General features: G+C 39.8%; 1 protein-coding gene across 1 annotated transcript in view; it reads right to left on the reverse strand.

The window, feature by feature from the left end:
- The window catches only part of Slc16a10 (solute carrier family 16 member 10), a 104,078-nt gene extending 82,194 nt beyond the window's left edge, over positions 1-21,884 (reverse strand). The window contains exon 1 of the mRNA XM_003466442.5: positions 21,342-21,884. Coding sequence (XP_003466490.2) covers positions 21,342-21,666 — 325 coding nt within the window. The 5' untranslated portion in view covers positions 21,667-21,884. The remainder of the gene's footprint in view (positions 1-21,341) is intronic.
- Positions 21,885-23,524: the final 1,640 nt, after the last annotated feature.

Raw genomic sequence — 23,524 nt, forward strand, 5'->3', positions numbered from 1 at the left:
ATTAATGTGTGGATACAAGCTGTACTTCATATGAAGCATGCAGAACTTATTAAACTGAAATAAATTCCTTTTGGAGTGAAGAGCTTTTATTAAAAATATCACTGAATACCTACTATGTACTGGCCAGAAGAGAAATAACTGTAAACAAGGCAGACACAGCTCTTGCCTGTGTGGACCATCCACGTCTAAAGAAGACAGCCACTAGCAAATAATTACAACTAAACAGTGAATCAACATCACGATTTGTACCTCACACAGAAACTTCTGAATTTAAACTTAGTAAATACTTTTATGAATACTTCAGTTTCAAAAATACAAATCCTATATTCAGTAAAGGGTTTATATATCCGACCAGATACAAAGGTTAGAAAGGAAGTCAGGCCTCAAATTAAAATTATATGATAGTGGTGATGAGTACACAGCACTGTAAGTATACTTAATGTCATAGATTTGTATACTTAACATGGCAAGTTGGGTAAATTTTATGATTATATATATCTTTTACTATAATTTTTAAAAGTTGTTACATGGTTAATCACCAAAAATTTAAAATACATGAGAGTTTCTAAATCTCCAAGGTAGAGAGAAGCCACACAGCAGAGAAGTGAAAATAGACAGAAATCATGAAGCCGCTTGGCTTTGATTCTCTTTCAACCAGACATCAAGTGTACAGTTCACAGTGTCCGTTCACCTGCGGGGCACAGCTTGAGACTAGGGTGGGCACTCTCTTGGCAACTGGCTCTTAATTGAACTCTTGGCTTTCCCCCTTCTCACTCACTAACCAGTTCCCAAACCTTCCTCTTCAAATCACAATAAACGTATGGCCATATTTAAAGCCCTCTTTCCCTCAATGTCCTGGTCCTCACAAAACCCACCTACCCTTGCTCCCACTCCTTCTTTCTCTCCAGGTGCCCGAAGAGGTGGTCCCTCTGGCAAATATCCCCCCTTCAGCAGTCCTCTGGGTTCCCTAACCTCTCACCTGCTCGAGGACTGTATTCTATCAGCTAGCACTTGGTAACTTGACCTTCTCTTGCTGTCCACAAGTCCCTGTCCTTTGGTCTTTTTTTTTTTTTTTTAAAGAAAATTTTATCCACATTTAACTCTCTAGATTGGCAGCACCCCCATTTACCAATTCTATCAGCCAAAACCAAAACAAAGCTTCTTTTTTTTACCTTCTTGTTCAGTCACAATTTCTTGCTTGCTGGGTATTGAACTCAGAATCCTGGCATGATAGGCAAGCAGCCCACCACCAAGCTACATTCTCAGTCCTCACAATTTTTTCAAAATAAAAACACACTCAGTATTGTTCTCTTATGAGATTCAATATACAGATAAACAAAATAGGCTATAAAGTTAAAATTGGGTATACAGGAGAAACTCAAACATTCATCCACTCAAAAGATTTGCATGACAATATCTGTAGCAACACTATTCCAGAAACAATCTACACGTTCATCAACATGTAAATGGATAAAAAATTGTAGTGTAGGGATACTAGAGAATATTACTCCATTAAAAAAAAGACCTATTAATACATGTAACAACATGCCAAACCTTGAAAGCAAGAATCACACTGAGTAGGAACTAGAGCCAAAAAAAAACACACTGCCTTATTCCATTTATATAGGCATACAATTTTAGAAAAGGCAAAAGTCATAGTGACAGAAAGCAAATTGATGGTTTCTTGAGCCAGAGTGTAAGGGAAGACAACCACCTGCAGAGGAATACAAGAGAACAACCTGGGTGATGAAGGAGCTCTGTGTCCTGCTTGAGATGACAGCTACAGTCAGAACTCAAATTACACACTTAAAATTTGTAAAGTTTAATATATGTAAATCATCCCTCAATAATGCTGAACTTTTCCTTTTGAACTGATCTTTAAAACATCACTAAATTGAACCTTCTAAAATCTATCCTACTATCCTCGGTACCAAAAAACAAAAACAAAACACCAATAAAATGTGTCCTACTTAAGATTTTTAATTCTCATTTCTTTTCTAAAGCTCTAATTCATATTTTATTTCTAAGGTGAGTCAATTCTATATGAAATATTAGGTATCTCATAAGACACAAACCCTTCTCTACTAATTGGAAATACCTGAATTCTATTGTACTTCTGGAAACCTTATTGAGACAACAATTTAAACTTACACACGTAGGTAAACTTTGTTATTATCAAGATGGCATTATTTTGAGTGTGATAAGTAGTGCTTCTGATTCCATCTGCATGACAATCTCATTTACTCTCATATGCACACTTCTTGGGAACCTTATAAATGGAAATCTTCTACTCCAAAGGGTGAAATTAATTTTCTCTTGGGACAATGTACCCAGGTGGGAAACATAGGCAAGGATTTTCTTCTTACCTTACCCCTTAAGAATGAAATGTATACTTTTCCTTACTCCTACCCTTAATTCCTAACATCTAATAACATAGTACTTAAACATTATTGACTCCTTCAAAATACTTATTTATGTAATGTATTAACAGTATTGGTGCCACAAAACACTCAACTGCCATACAATCTATATTCAAACCAATTTTACAATATTGTTTCATTGCTTATTCTAATAATCTACGATACACATATAGTATGCAAACCTTTACCTGTGAAGACAGCTTTGCTAATCCTCAGCTAGAGATGAAACTCTGAACTTTGTCTAATGCACACTTGAAAATCCAACACAAGAGAGTGTGGTAGTGTTACTTTAAGTCAGATGTGGCACACACTTGTAATCCAGCTACTCAAGGACCTAGGCAAGGAGAATTGCAAGTTCAAGGCCAGAAAGGGCAGCTGTGTAGGATTCTGTCTTCAAGTAAAAAGGGCTGGGGTGTTAGCTCAGTGGTATACCCTAAGCCTGTGCAAGGCCCTGGGTCCAATCACAAGCACTACTAAAACAGAAGAAAAGCGGGCAAAAAGTGATTTCACTGTGTTCTATACATAGTCCCCAAAGTTACAGAAGGACTGTGCTGCAGGGCAGGCAGGAAAAGCTTGATGGCAACTCATTTCTGTTCACTTAGTATTAGACTTAGAAAAGCTGATCAGTTTTGACAGTTCTACTAACTCACTGGCTTGCTTTCCAAAAAATGAAGGATATTTCCAGCTCGATAGAGTAGTTATCCAAAGATTAGTGACCAGTGATTAATTCATCCTCTTAAGTGACCATAAATAATAGGGATTACACAGCCTTCACATTTTTCCACTACCCATTCTCAGTTGCCACCAGACACCCAAAGTCATCATGATAAATGAGGAAGAAGACAGATTAATTGGATTAAGTATTACTTTTACCAGATTTTTAAAAAAATAACAATCTTTCTTTTAAGTGGCTCAATATTTGTTTCCTAATTAGACACACACACACAAAAACTATCACGTGTATGAAACTAATTGTAGTAGTAGCATATATATGAAAACAGAAGATTGTATTTTGAAGTCAGTATCAAAAACTTACATAGCTATTTTATGGTACCTAACTTTTACTATTATCAAGTCTCTTTTTGTCTGATGTGCTGGCAAGAGATTTAAAAGACTGCACAGCTTCTGTTTCTCAAACTCTTAAAATGAAAAATGCTTTAGTTGGACTTCCCTTTTCCTCCCCTGCCCATAATCTTTAGAAATCAAATTCATGAGTCAGCAAACCACTACTTCAGTTCCTCCCAGGAAGCACAAAAGCAGACAAGCACGGTGAAAACATGTGTTACACCCTAGCAGTTGTTTAAATATAGAATTTATAAATGGAGCAAAATAACATTAGAAGACATACATTTACTGAAAGGGCAGGAACCCCTCCTCACACACAAGAAAGGACAGGTACCCTCCTCTTGCACAACTACCAGTTCTCATCCACTCCCTGCTTTAAGTGGCTCTTCTTCTCTGCACTTTCTGCACTTTCAGCTGATCTTCAATCACCAGACAGCAATTCAGGACTTGTGTCCTGAAAGATTACAAGCAAAGCACATGCGTCAACAAACACACCTGCTTAAAGGCATAGTGCCAGCCTATCAGTAACAACAGTGTTTGACATATTAGTAGTGTCTCCCAAAGTGCTTTGCTATTTTACCTCTCCCTGCTCACTGTTGTGACACGAAACTTAGACTAAACACACTTGTGTGTGACCAACGAGCATGCTACTGTCTCATTTAGGAATAAGTTCATTCCTGGAGTCCTACAAGCCAAATCCTGCCTTCCCTGTCAAATCTCAAGTGCCTGAGTAAAAAATTATGTTTCTTAAACTGTAGAATATTGCACACTAGGTCTATCCAACAGAGAATGAGATTTTACTTATGCTAGCGTCTCAGTGGCTTTCCTAGACAATTTTTTTTTTGGAGTAGAGCCTATAATTAATTAAAACAAGTGGTTGTTTTTATTATAAATTGCAAATCAAGTAGTTGGTTCAGTCACTAAATGCTGTGAAGGCTGATACACAAGATAACATCATCTGCTTGCTGAACAGGTTTTCCACCGTCGATACTTTACATTTAAATTTCAAATATAAAAATTACTTGGAGCTGGGCACAGTGGTGCATGCCTGTAATTCCAGCACTTGGGAGGCTGAGGCAGGAATTGTGAGGTTAAGACCAGCCTGGGCTAAGAAGTGAGTTCAAGGCTAGCCTGAACTGCACTGCAAGACCCTGCCTCAAAAGCACAAAAGAAAAAAAAAGAGAGACAGACAGACACAGAGAGACAGAGAGAGCGAGAGAAACTAATTGAAATAATTTAAGCTATTCTCAATTTCTCCCTCTAGAATTCAAGACTTGCAGACTGGCTAAAATACATTACAACTGCAAAAGTCTAATAATTGCAAAAGCCTAACAGGCTATATTAAGTTAAAATTAAACAAACAAACAAAAAAAAAAAACAGCTGTTAAGACTACATTTTGGAAATACGTAAGGCAGTGTTAGTGAAAATATAATTCTGACTCAGAAAGATGAGAAAATCTGATTACAGAAATGCATATTCTAGAAACACATTTTAAATATGATGACTTCTATGGAAACAAAAACTGCGGGAGTGTCTCAAAGTCTGCTCAAGGCAGAATTTCCGGGTTTCTCTCATTGTGCCATGTCTCCCCTTGAGACGTACGGTCTTTTCCATGGCTCTACCTCTGGTCTCAGCTTCATTCCCAGTTTCCCAGGTTGCATTTCCAATTATCTGTTTGGCATCACCCCTGAGGTTCTGCCGGCCTTTTTACTCTGTGGAGCTAAAACCTGAGCCAGGTTTCCCCTGGCAGCTCCTCCTATTCATGTGCCTGTCAATGGCTCCATTCAGGATGTTCAACGTCATCTGGAGAGACCAGTACAAAATAACAATGTAGTCCTCGCTGATCAAAACTGTTCAGGTGCAGACTCCAGACACAGAAGTCATCTGTTTCAGTGTTCTCCATGACCTCCACACCACTCAACATTTGCTGGAAACTCCCTCAGCCTCTTCTCTAGAATTCCTCACAGCTATTCCTTCATTCCCATTCCACTTCTGCCACTCAAATCCCACCCAGCTGTCGGCCAGTTTCCTTTCTGTTTCTGCAGAACCTTTAGAACTCCTAATCTCTTTCCATGCCCTCCCTATAAAATAATGTACAAACCTGTTGACATTCATCTCTCTCAGTCCCCAGCTCTACTATTCTTTTTCAGCCTTACACTATATAACTTTCTTCTAAGTATGCTGGGCTGTAGCCAACTAGAACTCATCATGCACACTCATAAAGCCCTGTGTGAAGTATTAAAAATGAGGGTCTTGAAGCTAGACTTAAATCCAGCCCTGCTATTTATGGACATCAGTAGCCCATCTAAAACACAGGGACCATAAGAGATACAACATGTGATTATTGAGCAGACACAACAGGGGTAACATAAAATACAAAGTAAAGCAAAGTAGAAATATTCAGAATTAGAACCACCCCGAAACCCCTGCCCAGGCCTTGTACCATCACCTGAAGTATACTCTGCTCCAGAGTCTACCAAAATCATTTAAGGTTTAACTAACTCAAAAGTTACTTTCATACACTCAGTTATCTCTGCAGATTGTACAACCTTTCACCTTTTACAAAAGCTACCTTCATGAACTCATCAGTCACATATTGTTTTGAGACAAGATAAGCAGGGGACTGTCATATTCCCCACCCCCACCCCCCCGCCACTTCCCTTAACTCCCCTTTATCATTCCCCTTCCAGAATGAACTGGGACAACTTGCCTCTTGCCTCTGTGTCTGCTGACCACTCATGAGAGGTTGTTTGACTGCTCTCTTTTGCAGGAGGCACAGCTCAAGTGTCAACTGTAGCACCCCTCTCCCACTGCAGATTCTGCTATCTCTTTAAACCTGGAGAGCATAACACTGGGTTCTACAAACACATCCTTACTTTTCTATTGTAAAATTTACTTCAGCTAATAGTAGCCAGTTGTGTGTCCCAAAACCTTTGCTTGAGGAATTCCAGAAACAATCTTTGTCTTTATACATTTTGCAAAATGAAACATAAGGTGTGTTCACATGTGCAAAAGTGTCAAACCAGGATTTTTACTGACATGATGTTCATCTAACAAGTATGGCATATGTTTACCTGAGCATCACAGAGGGTAAAATATACCCACACCAGTCTAGGATTTGTTTCTTTTTTTTTTTTCTTTTTTTTGTCTTTTTCGTTTTTATTGGTACAGGGATCAAACTCATGACTGCCTGCTTGCAAGGCAGGCACTTATGCCGCTGAGCTAAATCCCCAGCCCCTTAGGATTTGTTTCTGAAAAGAGTTTTCTTTTGCTTTTTCTGATTGAAGTAGCTGAATTCACTACAATGGCACATGAAAAACTGGATTTGTGAGTTTTAAAGGAGGTGGAAAGTGAATCATTGATCTATTATGGTAAAATATTGTTTTCATAACAGAAAAGTGGTGTGCATGGATGTGGATGATGACATAGACAATGATGATGATGACAATGACAATGGCAATGATTTTGAAATTGTCGATGTGAGGCAAAGTTCCTGTGATGGTGATATGGAGCAAGAATCGAATGATACAGACACAGGGAATGCAGATCTCCTTGATTCAGATGATGAGGAAAACAGCAATGTGAGTACAGATCTGACTAGTCAAACTTTTATAAAAATGGTCACATAACCAAATGGAACAATCCAATGTTATAACTAGGTCCAAAAATATACTGAGGGCCTTGGAGGGGTGAAATGTATTGGACAGAAAGCCAGCACTGCCATTCAATATTGGAAACTGTAACAGATGAAATGCTACAATATGCTGTGAAATACACAAAGGCTGAAATGCCTTTTGGTATGGACCAATAGGCATATTTTAAAATGTATTTATTATGAACCTCACTAACGAACTGAAAGCACGCACAGATCTCCTGTACTTAGCGGGAATTTCTTATGGTAGTCGCAGGTATGTAAAACACTTATGGAAAAGCAATGAGTTAAAATATGACATAAAAATTTATGCCCTTGTAGATGTGAAGATTTATTATGCATTCAGTTTAGAATTTTAATCTAGAACTCAGCTATCAAGTCCTTATTCATATAGCAGCAGACCCAATGATGTTGTGAACAGACTTGTTGCTCTCATTTCCCAAACTTATCGGAATGCAACATTCAATAATCAGTTTACCAACTTCCAATTGATGTTACATTTGCCACCAGAGCACAAGTTGGCCAATACAAGAACTGCACATGGGAACAAAGCAGAAATCCCAAATGAGATGTTCCAATTTCAAAACAGAATTGTATAGTACAATTCTCTGCCTTGGGTATGGCAATTGAAGTAAAGGTTACATGCACGCTAGACTTTTGTTTGTGTTTACATTGTACTTCACATAGGTTTTTATTTCTGATTTTATCTCTTAGGTTTTGTAAGCAAGTACACAGCTGTGCAATACATATTAAGAGTGTAATACTTTATTTTATTGGTATATTATGGTCCTGTTAACTATACACTGCATAAAGAGCAGTGCATAGCTTATACAGAAAGACCAGCAAAATGTCAAGTATGTCCTACAAAAAGGTCAGGAAAGTAAAACACATGTGCTGTCAGTGTAATCAGTATGTGTGTGTGGAATACATTGTTGTCATGTGTGAAGACTGCCTTTGGTGTGATAATTGAAGTAAAGATAATGCTTATTTTTTGTAGAGTGCTACTGATATTTTCATTGTAGTTCATACAGTAATTTATTTGTTTTTTTTAAGACTTTGTATACCAAAGTCTAAAATATTCTGACACTTTTGTTATAAGCACTCAATAAATATTAAAAATGCAATTTTTGTAATATTTTTCCTGTTAAAGCATTCATTGTTTACTAAAACTCATAAATTAAAATTACTAATTCATCAATAGAAATATTATAAATAATAAATGTGGGTTTGACATACCCATGCTTTGGGAACTTTACAACAAAAAAAAATGTGTTATACTCCACAAAGGGTAAGAGGGGTACCCTAATGTGGCTTACATCAGAAACAGACCTGGCCCATTACTAATATTCCCAACCTCCCAAGCCCCAGTAAATGGTCATAAAAATGTCTAGCCCCTTTGGAGATTCTCTGGTTTCATCCCTGTCAGTTATCCTGGAGATGGTCTATCAAAGGGCTCATGTCCACATGCTTTCATTGAATCCTGGCCATGGGACCGCAGCTGCCCTAGACAACCCTCACCAACTTGAGCCAATCACAGCTTGCCTATGAACCCATAAATAGGCCTAAATTAGAGCAAATGTAAGTCCACAGTGCTGTAGATGCAGCACTCCCCTTCTGATTCCTCTCCTTAGTCTCTAGGGGGTCCCTCTGATATAATGACTTCCTTGTGCTGCCACAAGGGTGCAGTTAAAATAAAGACTTGCTCGGTGGTCCTGCAAATCTGTTCATGATTCAATTCTCAGATAGTATAGACTCAGAATGTCCTGTAAGATCCTCACAATTCTTTGGAGGTTATTACCCTAAAGACCTTACGGAAAGCAGCAGCCACAAAGACAGTGCCCAGCACAAGCTAATATTGAATGGCAGTAGCTGGCAGTGGTGCAGACCCAGAGCCAGCTGTGTCAATCAGCAGCATTCAGTATTCTCTGGCATCATCCAGTGGCATCAGGGCCAATAGCGGAGCTGTATGTGCCAATTCACTTCTATCTGAATCCAGCAAAAGAACTCTCCACTCACTTGACGATAATGTTATGCTCCTCTACCATCCTGTATCTTGCTTTATTGCCTTTAGTATTTATAGCATAGTGCTTTAGTTACTCATGTACATATAACTTTATCTCTCCTCATGACCTTTCTAGATAAGTCAAACCCATTTCTGTCTCTTGCATGACTCAGTGCAGTTTGCACTCGAATGATTTCTATGTTCTTTCAAAACAGAATAAAGCAAAAATAAAATTTAAAACACACATATACAATACATCAAAAATAATTAAAGGTATTTTCAAAAGAAATAGCCTGGGTCCAGAGAAGGGTCAGGTAAAGTGATAACACTGAAGGAGACCAAGATACCTATGAGCCTCTGCAGGACAAGAAGACACCTAGAAGAGGAGTAAGTCTTCATGGCCAGGTCTCTAAGTGGTAAATTTTCAGCTCACTCTCAATCCCTAAAAGAAGACCTCAATTAACACTTGGGCTGACAGAGCAGAGGGAAGAGAAAAAGGTGTGCCCTACCTGACAATGTGTGTCAGGTGAGACTCAAAGGCCTTCCTAATACTGGGACCGATGGTAGCAAAGTTTACCCAATATATTCACTGGTTAATGTCCTCTTGTATTTCCTGATCTTATTGTGTATGATGCCAAGCCATTTGCTGCTAAAAGGACTCAAAACTGAGAAAGCACATAGACTTATAGAATAAAATGTGATTTTAAGTTAATTGTTAAAATACCAATGCCATTTATCAAATTAGCAAATACTCATTAAAAACAAAACCTAACATTGGAAGGTCTCCAATTCACTGCTGGTGACACAGTAAACTAGTTTCAGTTTTCTAAAGAATAATCTGGCAATATGGAACAAGTGGTAAGAAGTTGTCCATAGCTTTGAACCAGTAAGTAAGCATACTTTTGAATGTTTAACCATGGGAGCAATCTAAAAGCTAAGAAAGCAATTTGTCCAAAACCGTACTCAGATAATGCTACTTTTACTACTTAATCCTCCCTTATACTCAAATAGCCAACAAAGGGGGCTTGTTTAAATAAACTGGAGTAAACTAGTAAGTGGAATCCCACACTTAGTAGGTGTCCTAAGGAAAAGTGAAAATACTTTTAAAAATAGTTTGTGATGCAATAGAAAACAAAAGTAAGCATTTATATATAAATCTATAATTCCTATTCACAATTCCAAAATTCAAAATCAAAGGTTTTTTGCTTTTGGTTTGGTTTTTGTCTTTTTTTTTTTTTTGTATCACAGATCAAACTCATTACTTTGCACTTGCCAGGCAGCTGCCTATGCCAAGAAGCTATATCCCCCGGCCCAAAATGAAAGGTTTTTAAGATGGTCTCAACACTCATTTGAAAACAGTATCTGTAAAACAGTAAAAGTTTAAGGTTCCACGCTCTGTTGAAAAAAAAAAACTGCTTGGAAAGATTCTATTATTCCTCCAAGAAGGCTTTTCTTAAAAGGCTACATATCTGCAAGAGGTGTGTAAAAAAGAAAACTGCAAATAAACCAAATCCCTCTCTAAAATAATTACTGTTTCCAGATCAATAAAGTGGAACCTTTTAGTTTTCTTTTAACCTATGCTTTAAAACATACCCATTTTGGGGGCATCTGAGATGAATACACAGTCCTCAGATGAAGAAATACAAATGTCAAACAAATACATGAAAAGATGTTCAACATCATTGGTCATTCAAGAAATGCAAATTAATAAAACAACACTGAGATTCCATCTCACACCAGAAAGAATGGCTATCATCAAAAATTCAACCCAATAACAAATGCTGGAGGGACTATGGGGAAACAAGAACCCTTCTCCACTGTTAGTGGGAAACTAGGATTGGAGGTCCCATTTGACCCAGCTATTCCCCTTCGGGATATTTTCCCAGAAGAATTAAAAACATTATCCATAGCAATATATGTGCACCTATGTTTACAGCAGCACAATTTGTAATAGCTAAATCTTGGAAACAACTCAAATGCCCATCAATTGAGGAATGCTTAAAAAGATGTGGTATTTTTATACAATGGAGTACTACTCAGCTATAAAGAAAGATAAAAATCAAGGCTTTTATAGGTAAATGAATGCAATAGAGACCATACTCATTAACGAAATAAATCAGACTCACATGTGTAAACACTGCATTGTCTCCCTAGTGTAAAAAATTGAAAGAGTAAATAAGATCCAGAATGTACAATACATATAGTGAAAGAGCAAGAAGCTGCTTAAAAGAAAAGAACAACTGGGATGGGGAAAACAATTGGGAAAGGAGAAAAGAAGCAAAGTGGGAAAAAATATATATATATACACACACAAGGCAGCCTAAGACAACTGTACCACTAATCCTAATAGTTCACAGAAACGAACAGTTAGGGCTTATATTGTTTGATCAATTTTGTATTCCTATATCTGGTAATCTGAGCAGCTTTTCTGAAAATAACATTATACAATACAATAGCCATTGTTAATTTTCTATCATCTTGCTTTGAAACCTTGTATCTTTTTATTGCTGTTTTTAAAATTCTCTTTAAAATAAAAAATATTAAAAAGTAACAGTTTTTAACTCAGGCAACAACAAAATATTGTTATCTTTGAAATTTTTGATATTTTTCATCTTGTTTGATGATCTTTGTTGTTAGTTTTTGCTTCATGTTGCAATTTCAAATGATAACAACAAAAACAAAAAAAATTGGTCTATTTGCCTTTGCTCCCTATACAAGTAGCCTGTGCACTGAAAGCACTTAAGAACTGCCAAAATAAAGATTTTAGATGAAAAAGTATTTACCAACACTGGATTTAATGTTTTACATATAATTATACATAAAAACACAAATAAGAATCTATTTCCTGTTCTATTTGACCTTTTTCCACTTTTGCCCTCTGTTCAAAAATAAAAAAATTTTAAGGAATGGTGATATCGTTCAGTGGCAGAGTGCTTCCTTAGCATGCATGAGGTCTTGGGTTCAATTAGCACTACAAAGCAAGACAAAAACAACAAAATTCAGTAAGAATTTAATGTGCAGGCTCCGACTATGGCTCAGTGTTAACATCATCCGATCACATATTAAATGTTTTGATCCAGAATTAAAATGTGCCAAATCATCTTATTTAAAATCCTCCCTACCTGTTCCAGAATATTTAAAAATGAACATTTTTCTCTGAGCCGAAAGATACAAAATATAACACAACTAAAACTTCATAGGAACTTTCATTTATTCTTTCTTATAAAATGGCTTACTTATAAGGCAAGTTTACTGTTATAGTTCTTACAAATTAAAGTACTGGGAGTACTGCTATCAAATCTCATGGGTTACATTATTAGAGATAGGTGATGGCAACTCTCTGACTCAAATGCACTACCACTTAACTTTGTAGAATGTCCTTACTTACATAATCATAGATAAACGTGAATCCTGTGGGATGCAGTCATTTGAAATTGCAACATGAAGCAAAAACTAACAACAAAGATCATCAAACAAGATGAAAAATATCAAAAATTTCAAAGATAACAAGATTTTTGTTTCTCCAAAGAGAAAAAGGGAGGTTATAAATACTGCTTTGGTCTATATACACTAACTTAAAGCAAAGCTCACATTTACTTCTACAACTAAAAATTAGTGATGTTGGACATGGTAGCACATGTCTGTAATCCCAGCACTCCCCAGAGGCTGAGGCAGGAGAATCCCAACTATGAGCTCAGCCTGGGCAAATTAGCAACTTAGTGTCACCATGTCTGAAAATAAAAAATGAAGAAGTGTGCTGGAGACGTAGCTCAGCGAGAAGGTTTTGAGTTCAATCCCCAGTACAGAAAAATAAAAGAAAGAAAATAATAGTGAAATGAATCAAAGACTTAACTTGGGACTAAAGCAAGTCATCTCCTCAGCACCTTATTCTGGTTCCTATATGTAAGGTGAGGAATTACTTCCGCAGTCAAGAAAGACACATTAACAGAGCAGCTACGGCCATGGACATCAGGCACCAAGGCCTCTGAGAGCACTGCCTTCTCCACCACAGTAGCCCTGCTGAACGCTCTGTTGTGGGATGGCTCTACACAGTTCTCAGGTGCGCCACAGTCATCATTCTGACTCTTTGCCAAGGAAAACACCCAGGGTTTCTATGTAAGTGGCACCACACTGGGCGGGAGCTCTGAACTGTCCATTGGAGTTATGCTCGGGGTCAGTATGTTTTTATTGAGGCTCACTTGTTTAATTTGAATAGAATACCAGATTTCTGGTTCAGCTGTATAGGATGACTCTAAATAGAACTCCCTTTCAAAAATGACTTCACAGGATTTTTGAGGACATAGGTAGGAGAATCATCAAGATTGTAAGAAAGCATACAAATAAAAATGCAGAAAATAGTGTTTTAAAATTAACATATGCTTGTGATGCATAATGTATACATTCTTCATGGGAAACTGGTACATATACATAACATATCTTAATTCTTTTTACTTCTCTTTCAGTTCCATCACAGAAAATAGGGAGGAAAAAGTAGATTCTACTTTTAGGCCAACAGTTATGTAAATTCAAATGTTTTCCTAGCTAACACAAGGCTCATAAGTTCAACTCAGTGGCTAAAGCACAGATAATCTTGAAACTTAACCATAACCTATAGAAATCACAACTTCTTTATCTATAAATGACACCCTAGTCTACTATTATAAACTGGGCACTGTGGCATCACCTACAGTCCTAGGTACTTGAGAGGCAGGGGGACCAGCTGAACTCAGAAGTTCAAGACCTGCCTAGACAATAGAAAAAAGCCCAGACAATAAAGTAACATGTATGAAAGTCCTTTCTTTATGGTAAAGGACTATGCAATTTATGACTTAAATAAATACGAATTTCTTTAAAATGAGTTTCACAAAATACTACATTAGAAGAGGTTGGAATGAAGTTCTCTGTCTTTTATCTAAGCTTAACACAATGCATTCAAATCCTCAAAGGAGACTTCAAAATGCAGTAAATCCCCTCAACATTCCCAAATCAAAAATGTAACACATTTCATAAAATTGCTGTTATGTCCCAGGGTATTGATTTAAGGAAGAAAACAGTCAACAGTTTCACTGGAATCCTACAAGGCCAAACGACCACACTGAGGAGGGTAGGACCTGTAACAGCATAGAAGGAAAAAGCAGAGAAGCAGATCTAAGTGCAAGACCTTCATCTGGCTGGGCACAGAGAGCAAGAAAGGGAGCCCCGCAGAGAGCAAGAGTAGAAGGTCAAGCAAGAGCTGGAGACTGAAAGCCTTTAACTATGGCACGAAGTTTAATATTTTCCTAAAAGTAGTAAGTGCCACTGATGGCATTTAAACAGAAAAATGATGTAGTCCAGTAATTTAGAAAAGTCATTCAAAACCAAGCTCAGTGGCATCCATTGTAAATCCAGCACATGGGAGGCTGAGGCAGGAGAATCCCCAGTTTGAGTCCCACCTGGACAACTTAATGAAACCCTGTCTCAAAATAAATTTTGTAAAGAGCTTGGAACATAGGTAAGTGAAAATACCAAGGGTTCAATCCCCAGCACTACATTGGTGCAAACACACACACTCACACACACACACACACACACACACACACACACACACACACACACCTATACCCACATGCGTACACACAGAAAGAAAAAGAAAAAAATCACTTAAGTACATAACTTAGGACAAGGAAACCCATTAAAAGGATATGACAACAACCAAGACCCAAAGTGATAAAGGCATGAACCACATGACAAACATTAAGGAAGTAAACAAAACAGGACTCCGATTCAACATAACAAGTGAGGAAGGGGAAGAGAAAAGAAATTACGCTGAATTTCAAGTTTCTGACTGAAGTACCCAAAGGTGTTATGCACAGAGAGAATCTTGTTTTTGGGTGATGGGGAAACATTGTAGGAGTGGCTAAAAAGTGAATTCACTTTAGTTGAGTATAATAAACATGTGCACCTAAATGTAACTACCCGGAAATTACACATAGGTTTGGAAATAACAGCCCCAAAAGAGTAGCTAGAGTCACACCTTATTAAACACCACGAGGTGGCAGGGAAATTGAAGGAAGTACACAGCCAGGGACCGAGGTCTCCAAAACCACAACACTGATTCAGCATGTACCCACGTGAAGACAGAAAATCACTTCAGGAGCCCAATGCACAATTTATCCAAACTCTATCTCAAAACTGCTCCTAAAATAATTCTGCTATGGTTTCAGTTTTGGATGATTTGGTTCTTCTGGCAGTTAACTATGCTGATAAAACTCCATGATAAAGCACCACAGGAAAACTTTCTACGCTACTCCCAGTGTTCTTTATGCAGTCTTGCTTTGAATCCAGAAACATTCTAGAAATGGAATGAAGTGCTCACACTATAGTCATTTCTTTACTATTCTCAATTCCTGGAGCCATTTTAATGCTCTACTGACTGACATTAGCAAGCAGCTTACATATGTTTACTGCCATAAGCAAGTTCCTTTGGCTTTTCCACCTCTTTCCCAATGCAAACAATCAGGTGTTTTTCTTATACTAAAATATATACAAGGGCATGAGCCAAGTTACTCATTTATGTAACCTGTTCAACAAAGGATTGTTACTAAAAACTTTCCTAAGATATCAAAATGGTTATACAGGCAGCCTTCCCCACCAAACCAAAACAAAAGGCAAAACAGCAGAGTTAACCTCCGACTTCCACAGCCAGAACTTCCCATAGTTTAGCTGTAACATTCAACTGCATTCTAGATACTGGGACTTAGAAAACACACTCCACATCAGAGAGTTCAGAAACAGTCTCAGAAGTGTCTCTCAGATCTCCTGCCCTCTTGTCGCTAAGGTTCACTCTCTCTCAAGGTAAACTACAACGAGAATTCCTCTGGGTACAGAAACCAGAGCCTCTTCCCCCAAAGCCAGTCATAAAACCTAAAAATATTACTCTATCAACTCCCCATATAAACACTATATAAAAGCTACTACAAAGAAATTCTCTGACCTAACTTGTTTGACCCATTTCACACTGCCCTGCCCCACACTCAGGAGAAAGAATGACTACAATTGACGAATCAAGAAGAGTGCAAACCGATGGCCTTGCTGGGGGCGTTCCATCCCCTCCTCAGTCTATTGCTAGAAGATGGGACTTTCTTTGTCAAATCTGCGGATTCCTGTGTGAGTGTGACATAAAACTATAATCAAGTAACTTTGTTATGGCTCTTCTCCAGTTACTCTATTGCCAGTTTATTTCAGCAGTTTTTAAAGACCTAAGCCTTCTCAGGAAAAGTGTAGGAGGTAGCAATATAATCATAAACATAAACATGTGGAAAGAAAGCAAACTTTTGAGAGGCACTAACTGACCTGAAGTTTCAGACAGGCTGGTAAAATACAATGAGAAATGTTGCAAGATTACTATTTGCCCCTAAATGCTACCAAAAATCCTTCACAGTTGGGTGTGGTGGTGAACACCTGTAATCCCAGCACTCCGGGAGGCTGAAGCAAGAAGGACCCAAATTTAAGTCCAGTCTGAGAATTTACCAACTTAACAAAACTTTGTCTCAAAGAATAAAGGCCTTGAGATGTATGTAGCTCTGGGCAAGGCTCTGGTTCAAGTCCCCAGTACTGCCAATAAGAGAGGGAGGAGGGAGGAAGAGACTGGAAGACAGACAGAGACAGAGATCTAATTCATGACTCTCACTGTAATGTCACCAATAAAGGAAAGACGGTGGCCAACAGCCTCTCTTTCAGGATCTTTTTGGTAGTCAAGCTTTCTTTTAAATTTAACTTTAATATCTAGATTTTTTAATTTAAATATCGAAGGGAGGACTGTAGTATGCACTATTTCCCATATTTCCTATTTCCCACAGACCTCCACTTTAAAGAAAGGCAATTTCAGAACACATTTTTAGAATTACTAAAATAAAAACTTTCTTAACCAAGTCTCTTAACCATGAAGACATGGGAATTTCTTCAAAAGAGTCATCATTAACAGTCCTAACTATTGATTCTAAAAACAGACTTGTTTAAAATTGGTATTTTTTTAAAAGTCAAATGTACCATTAAAATATTTGTCTTTCTCAATAAATACCACACCTTCACCTTAATATGTGGAATCCATAAAAGATGACAAGAAAGTAGAAGGGAGACCATAGTTAGACAAGAGGAAGAGAATAAGGGAGAAGAGAGGGAAAGCAAGGGCAGGGAATAGTGTGCTGGACATGACCAAAATATATGCAGTGACCACCCCCACAAAATATGTGAATCTACTTACCTAAGTTGAAAGCCAAGGCAGGGGGTTAAGGAGGGGGTTAAAATGAACAAAGCATGCATGTGAATGTACAAATTTGCCAAAACGAAATCAAATCCTCTGTATAACCAGTTTAAAAATTGTCTCTCCAGGAATAAGGTACAAGAGTACAAAGAGATTAATGCCCTAGCCAAGATCTCACTGTGCCATGGCACTGTATCAAGAAGATAAAGTCAGCCATGGTGGTGCATACTTGTAATCCCAGCACTACTGAGGCAGAAAGATTACTATGAGTCTGAGGCCAGTCTGGGTCACATGCTGAGATAGAGGCCAGGCTCAAATACATAATGAGACACCAAAAAGCTCCTCTAGGGGGAAAGCTCCTGCAGGCAAGCACTGTACAACTATGCATCAAGCCTAAGAAGTGTGGTTCTTCAAAGGAAGCCCAAGATCTTTCCTTAAATACCATGTTTGTATCAAGTATCGTGTTTATAAAAAGTCCCTCTAGATTTCAAAGCCCTCGTTCAGTGAAACATTAATAATTGGAAATTATTTCTTGCCCACAAAGTAAAGAATATTTCAGGCTTCTTTGTAATCCCAGACAGACTGTCTAGTATTAATACTCAAACAATCACTAGTCAAAAATTAACAGATTTTTATAATATTATTTAACCAGTACAAGATGATCAGTGGTTAAAAACCCAACTCCTGGAGTCAAATAAATCTGAGGTTGAAATCTGGTTCCTTTGCCTACTACAACTCTGTGAGCCTGAGTTTGCACATTTGAAAAGAAAGACACTACTACAGTCTATCTTGAGGGGTTGCAGTAAGGCTTAAATGGAAATGCATGAAAGCCTTTAGCCACAGGAAGTGCTCAAAAAATGTGCACAATCATTTGGAGACCTACATTCCCATTCCACCTCCGTCTCTCTATGTATTGCTGGGCCAATCAATTACTATAAATAAGCTGCTGAAAACAAAGAGACAGAACTAACTGCCCTTCAGGACCAGGTCATGAATAATACAATACATCAAAACTTTGAAAAATAAAAGCCTTAAACAAATTCAAGACAATCTGTGTTGTACCTGCAGTTTGCACATATTTGATCATAGACGACTCAGCATTAGAATATCAAAGTTAAAGAAACACAAGCAAATTTCAAAGCAGTTTGGGGATATGGGCGTAGCTTAAAGGTAGAACATTTGCCTAGCATGCATAAGGCCCTGATTCACTGGCAAAAAAACCAAAGCAAGTATTCACAAATACTTGAGTGCCTCCTGTAGGTAAAAGGATCTGATGAACCATGTGTGATGTGAGCAAGTGAGAGTCCGTATGCAGAGAGTGAAAGAGAGATCTCTATGACAACTTGTTCAAAGACTATAACCATTTTTTCACAACTGAGATTGGTTATTTTTCAGCCCTAAAAACGTATTAGTTACATATGCATTACCTAGCACTTGAGTAAAAACTATTGTTCAGCCCAGCTGCAGAGTGATACGAGGCCATTACAAGCACACAGGACTCCTTTGTAGGTAACAGACAAAGGATATGCAGATCACAAGCTAGTTGGGGCAAAATCCGACATGGTAGTCACAAAGATCTTCATACATTTAACTGGCATACTTCTACAACTGTCTGTATGACAGCATCACTAATATAACTAAGAGACGTGTCAAGGAATAAATTGAGTAAAGGAAGAAAAACATTCATCAAAACTGAAAACAAAATTCAAGAGTTCTACTCCTTTGCCTCACTGCTGCAGTTAGGATCTGAAACATCTGCCAAAGGCCCATGTGTTAAAAATGTGGCACTCAGCTTGGAGATAGCGGGAGATGGTGGAACCTTTAAGAGACAGGTCTAGTGGGAAGTCTTAGGTTACTGACATCATGCCCTCAAGGGGGAACATGGCATCTCTTCAGTAGACCACGAGGTGAATGGCTCCGCTGTGCACATGCTGCTGCCGTGTGCTGCCTCACCACAGGCCGGAAAGCAACAGGGTCCACCTGTGGTGGACAGGAGCCTCCAAAACTGTGAGGCAAAATAAACCTTTAGCCTTTATACACTAATGATCTCAGGTATCTGTCACATTTAGAAAATGCTGCTGACTTTCAGACATGGTGGTACATACCTATAATCCCAGTACTCAGGAGGGTGAGGCAGGAGAATCACCATGAATTCAAGGCCAGCCTGGACTACACAGTGAGAATCTGACTTGAAAAAACAAACAAGAGGAGACTAACCTCACCTTCACCAGGTTAAGTAGCTCGTGCCTGTAATTCCACATAATCCTAGAATCCTGGGGGCTGAGGCAGGAGGATCACTGTGAGTGCAAGGTCAGCCTATTCTACACAATGAGTTTAAGGCTAGTCTGATCTATATAGTGAGACTCTGTCTTAAAAAGCAAACAAACAAACAAAAACCCTGTGACCCCAGATAAAATAGGTTAAATGGTACAGAAACTAGTCTTAAAGGGTTAACTTGAGGCTGGGGAATGTCAGTCCCGGGAATCAGCAAGAAAAAAATTAACCATCACTTTTGCCTACTTGAGCTTTTCCTCCCAGATACTCAATATTTATATAGAAAAGATACAAAATTTTTTGTATTACTGTATATACATATGTAACAGCCTACTGATATTTACAGGGGTTGCCATCCTTAAAAGGACATATAACTACATTTTTAACACTTCTGTATCTAACTCTGATGTGTACAACAGGACAGCTTCAATAGTATATATTCCGGGAACAGAAATTCGGGTTAAACATGGAATGTGATTCATATGCACAAGGAGACAATGTACAAGAATATCCATTGCAGCATTATTTATAATAAGTTTGGGGCAGTCTAAATGTCTATTAAAGGAACGACGCATAAAGTAAAATATATCCATATAATGAAAATCAAATTAAGTTAAAATAAGAATTTGAAGTATTATGTGGATAAATCTTAAACATGATGCAGAATAGAAGTAGTGTGCAGAATGATACAAATAGCATAACACTATTGTCATAAGGTTGTTACACCCTCAACATTACCTTTGTCTTAGAATTTTTAGTCTTGCTTATTCTTTGTATGCATACTAAAGACTTAAAAAATATTCGCTCAACAAAATAGAAAGTTAGAGTTTAAAACTTTATTTTAAAACCTTAATTAGATTATTAATCCTATAAAGTTCTCTGAATAGCATCGGAGACTGACTTAGTAATGGCAATCACTTAGCCCCTGAAGGCAGGTGATGTGTGTTCTATCTCCATTGTGCTACTCTATTTCATTAAGCTTCAGTTTTCTCTCCCGAATGGAGCTGGCAACACCTGCTTTGCAGGATGAGGTGAAATGATTCAAGTGAAAGTGTTATACACAGGTCCTAACACCTTTTTTCCTCCTACCCAGTCAAGAGTAGGTAACGGGCATTCTACAGGGGAAAATGCTGAGTTTGCGCCTTTGGCTTGTACTTTACCGCATGATAGAAAACGTCAAAGACCACAACAGGCAGCGGCCACCCGAACCTTCCTCCTCCCAGTCCCCTAGCTCCGACTCTGCTACCTCCTATGCTTCTATATTTAGCACGGGGGGGGGGGTGGCTCTCCAACGGCTCCCCTCGTCACTCCCTATGACCTTGGGATACGTTTCTCATTTTGCCAAACTCCCGCGTGGTTCCCCAATATACACGACACCCTTCTGCAGCCCAGAGACAGATGGACCGTCCAACGCCAGTGGTCAGGAAAGAGACTATCCACACAATGGTGTAGGGAGGCTGTTTTCCAACCTTAGTAGAAAGTCCTGTGCACCTTGGCGCCCATTCTGCTGAGCAAAGAAGGAAGCCCTGGACAGCACATTCTGCGACCCATTTCCATACGCGTCGCGCCTGCGTCTGGATCCCACGCCAAGTCCGGCACACGCGGGCCCCGCGGGCGGCAGGCTGGGCACGCGCGGGCAGACCCACGGCTCGTGCCTCGGACGCGGGAAGCGCTCGGGGCCTCACCTGTCTTGAAGATCATCTTGTCATCGTCCTCGGACCCGAAGGTCTCGAGCATGGACACGAAGAGCAGCCCACAGGCGTTCTGGATGCCGAACACCGACCCGTTGCACCACATAGCCGCCAACATCACCAGCCAGCCCCAGCCGCCCTCGGGGGGCTCCCGCGCTTCTGGCCCCGCCAGTTCCACCTCCACCTTCTCGGCAGTCGCCTCGGAGTCGTTCGAGGGTCCTGGTCTGGGCAGCGTGGCGTCCCCCACGGGCGCGGGCCCGGGCGGCGGTGCCTCGCTAGTTCCCCGCGCGGCGCCGGGCTGCTCCCGGGAGGGCCCCATGGCCCAACCCCTCGGGAGCCGAGCGCGCGAGTTCCCGGCCGGCGGGCTGAGGAGAGGCGAGAGAGCGCGCGGGTGACGGGGAAGCCGAGGCGAGGGCTGCGGAGCCCCTGACAGGAGAGCCGAGCTCCTGACAGGAGAGCCGAGAGGGCGGCGCACACAGGCCTCGCCGTCCGCTGTCGCGCGCCCTAGCTCGAGCCCGTCGCCCGTGTGGCTTCTTAAAGGCGCCCCCACGCCGGGTCGGCTGGGGGCGTGGCTGCCGACGGAACGTGTCCCCGGAGGCTGCAGGTGATTGGGCGTCGGAGAGCGGAGGCGGGTCGGCCCAGAGCCTCTAGAACCAGTGGGAGGCGGGGGCTGCACCAGCTGTGCCTCCCACCCTACCCGCCTCCGCCTAGCCCCACCCGGCCCACCTAGGTGCGCACCGGCCGCAGTTTGAACAGAAGGGGGCGTCGCCTCCAGGGAGTCTGCTGGGTGGATCAGCAGCAGTGGGTCTTGAGCCTCACTTGCCAACAGCCTCACGACCAAAGTTAATATTGTCTCTTGGGTTGTGTTTGATTTTTGGCGTTTGCCTCTTGGCACTAATTACACGATACCTTATGCCACTTACCTACTTAACAAGAAAATCCGAAAGATTAGAGACTTTACTAGAGACCTTCAGTTTCTGCCTTCTTATACGATCTGGGTATTTGGCACACTGCAGATGTACGTGTTGAAAGGCAGACTGCAACGTTAAGGTCTTCAGCAAACATTTTTGACACACGTCTAGAAAAATTACTTTTCAACTGTGCACAGTTATACTAACTTTAAACGAGCTAAAACCTATCTTCTATTTTCCTAAAGCATGAAATGCCAATGGTAGGTAGACGAAGACACCTTAATTTTTCAGTTTTGGGGGGTCTTCAAAATATGCAGTTTACTTCTGTGCTCACTATTGTAAGTGGAGGCCACAGACTACTCTGAGGGGTTTAAAACTAGTGAAAAAAATAGCTTAGGATAGGTTTGTAGGCTCAGACATGCCCAACGGCAAAAGGTGGACTAAAGCCCTTAAATTTTCTCCAAAACACCAAAAAAGAGCTTCTACAGCAAATAGCCCTGAAGCTGAGCCTTGAATCATGCATAGGATTTCATGGGCAAAGATAAGCAAAACCAGTTCAGCTAGAAAAAAATTGCATAAACCAAGGGAAAGGAGGTGTGTCTGCAAGATGAGAAACAGCCAAATGCAAAATGCTTTTGGAAACAAAATTAGTACTATAGTTAGTCTTGGGAATGTGCCCTAAAGGCCCTGTATTAAAGGCTTTGTAGCCGCCCAAGGGCATTCTTGGGGATGTGGTGGAACCTTCTTGGGTCACTAGAAGCATGGCCTTGACAGAGACTGAGAACCTTGACCTCTTCCTTTATCTCTTTCATTTCTGGTCATAAAATGAACTGGCTTCCCCCACCATATACAATCACTTTGATGTACTGCCTTGCCACAGACTCAAAAGCAATGTGGTCAACCAGCCACGAACTGAAATTTCATGAGGCAAAATAAGCTTTTCCTCATTTTCAGCTTTTTATCTCAGGTATAGCAATGGAAAGCTAACCAAGGTAAATAGTAGGCTATAGGGAACCCAGCCCTACAGATTTATTCCCCTGACCTGAGAGTGAATGAGCATGAAAGACATACTGCCCAGAGTCAGTTTAACCTGCGGGGCAGCCAGGAGGCTCTTACCTCATGAGCAGAGGAGCCCTGAGCACTGGCTCATCCTGCTTATGGTCACTCAAACATGGGTACAAGCAATCAAAGTAACGCGAGATTCTTCAGCACACATTATCCATTAGTACAAGTCCAAGTAAACAACCTGATCTCATCCGTATTAAC

This window comes from Cavia porcellus, unplaced genomic scaffold, assembly GCF_034190915.1.
Source record: "Cavia porcellus strain 051 isolate PalLab524CR breed Dunkin Hartley unplaced genomic scaffold, mCavPor4.1 scaffold_7, whole genome shotgun sequence".
NCBI classification, from domain to species: domain Eukaryota; kingdom Metazoa; phylum Chordata; class Mammalia; order Rodentia; family Caviidae; genus Cavia; species Cavia porcellus.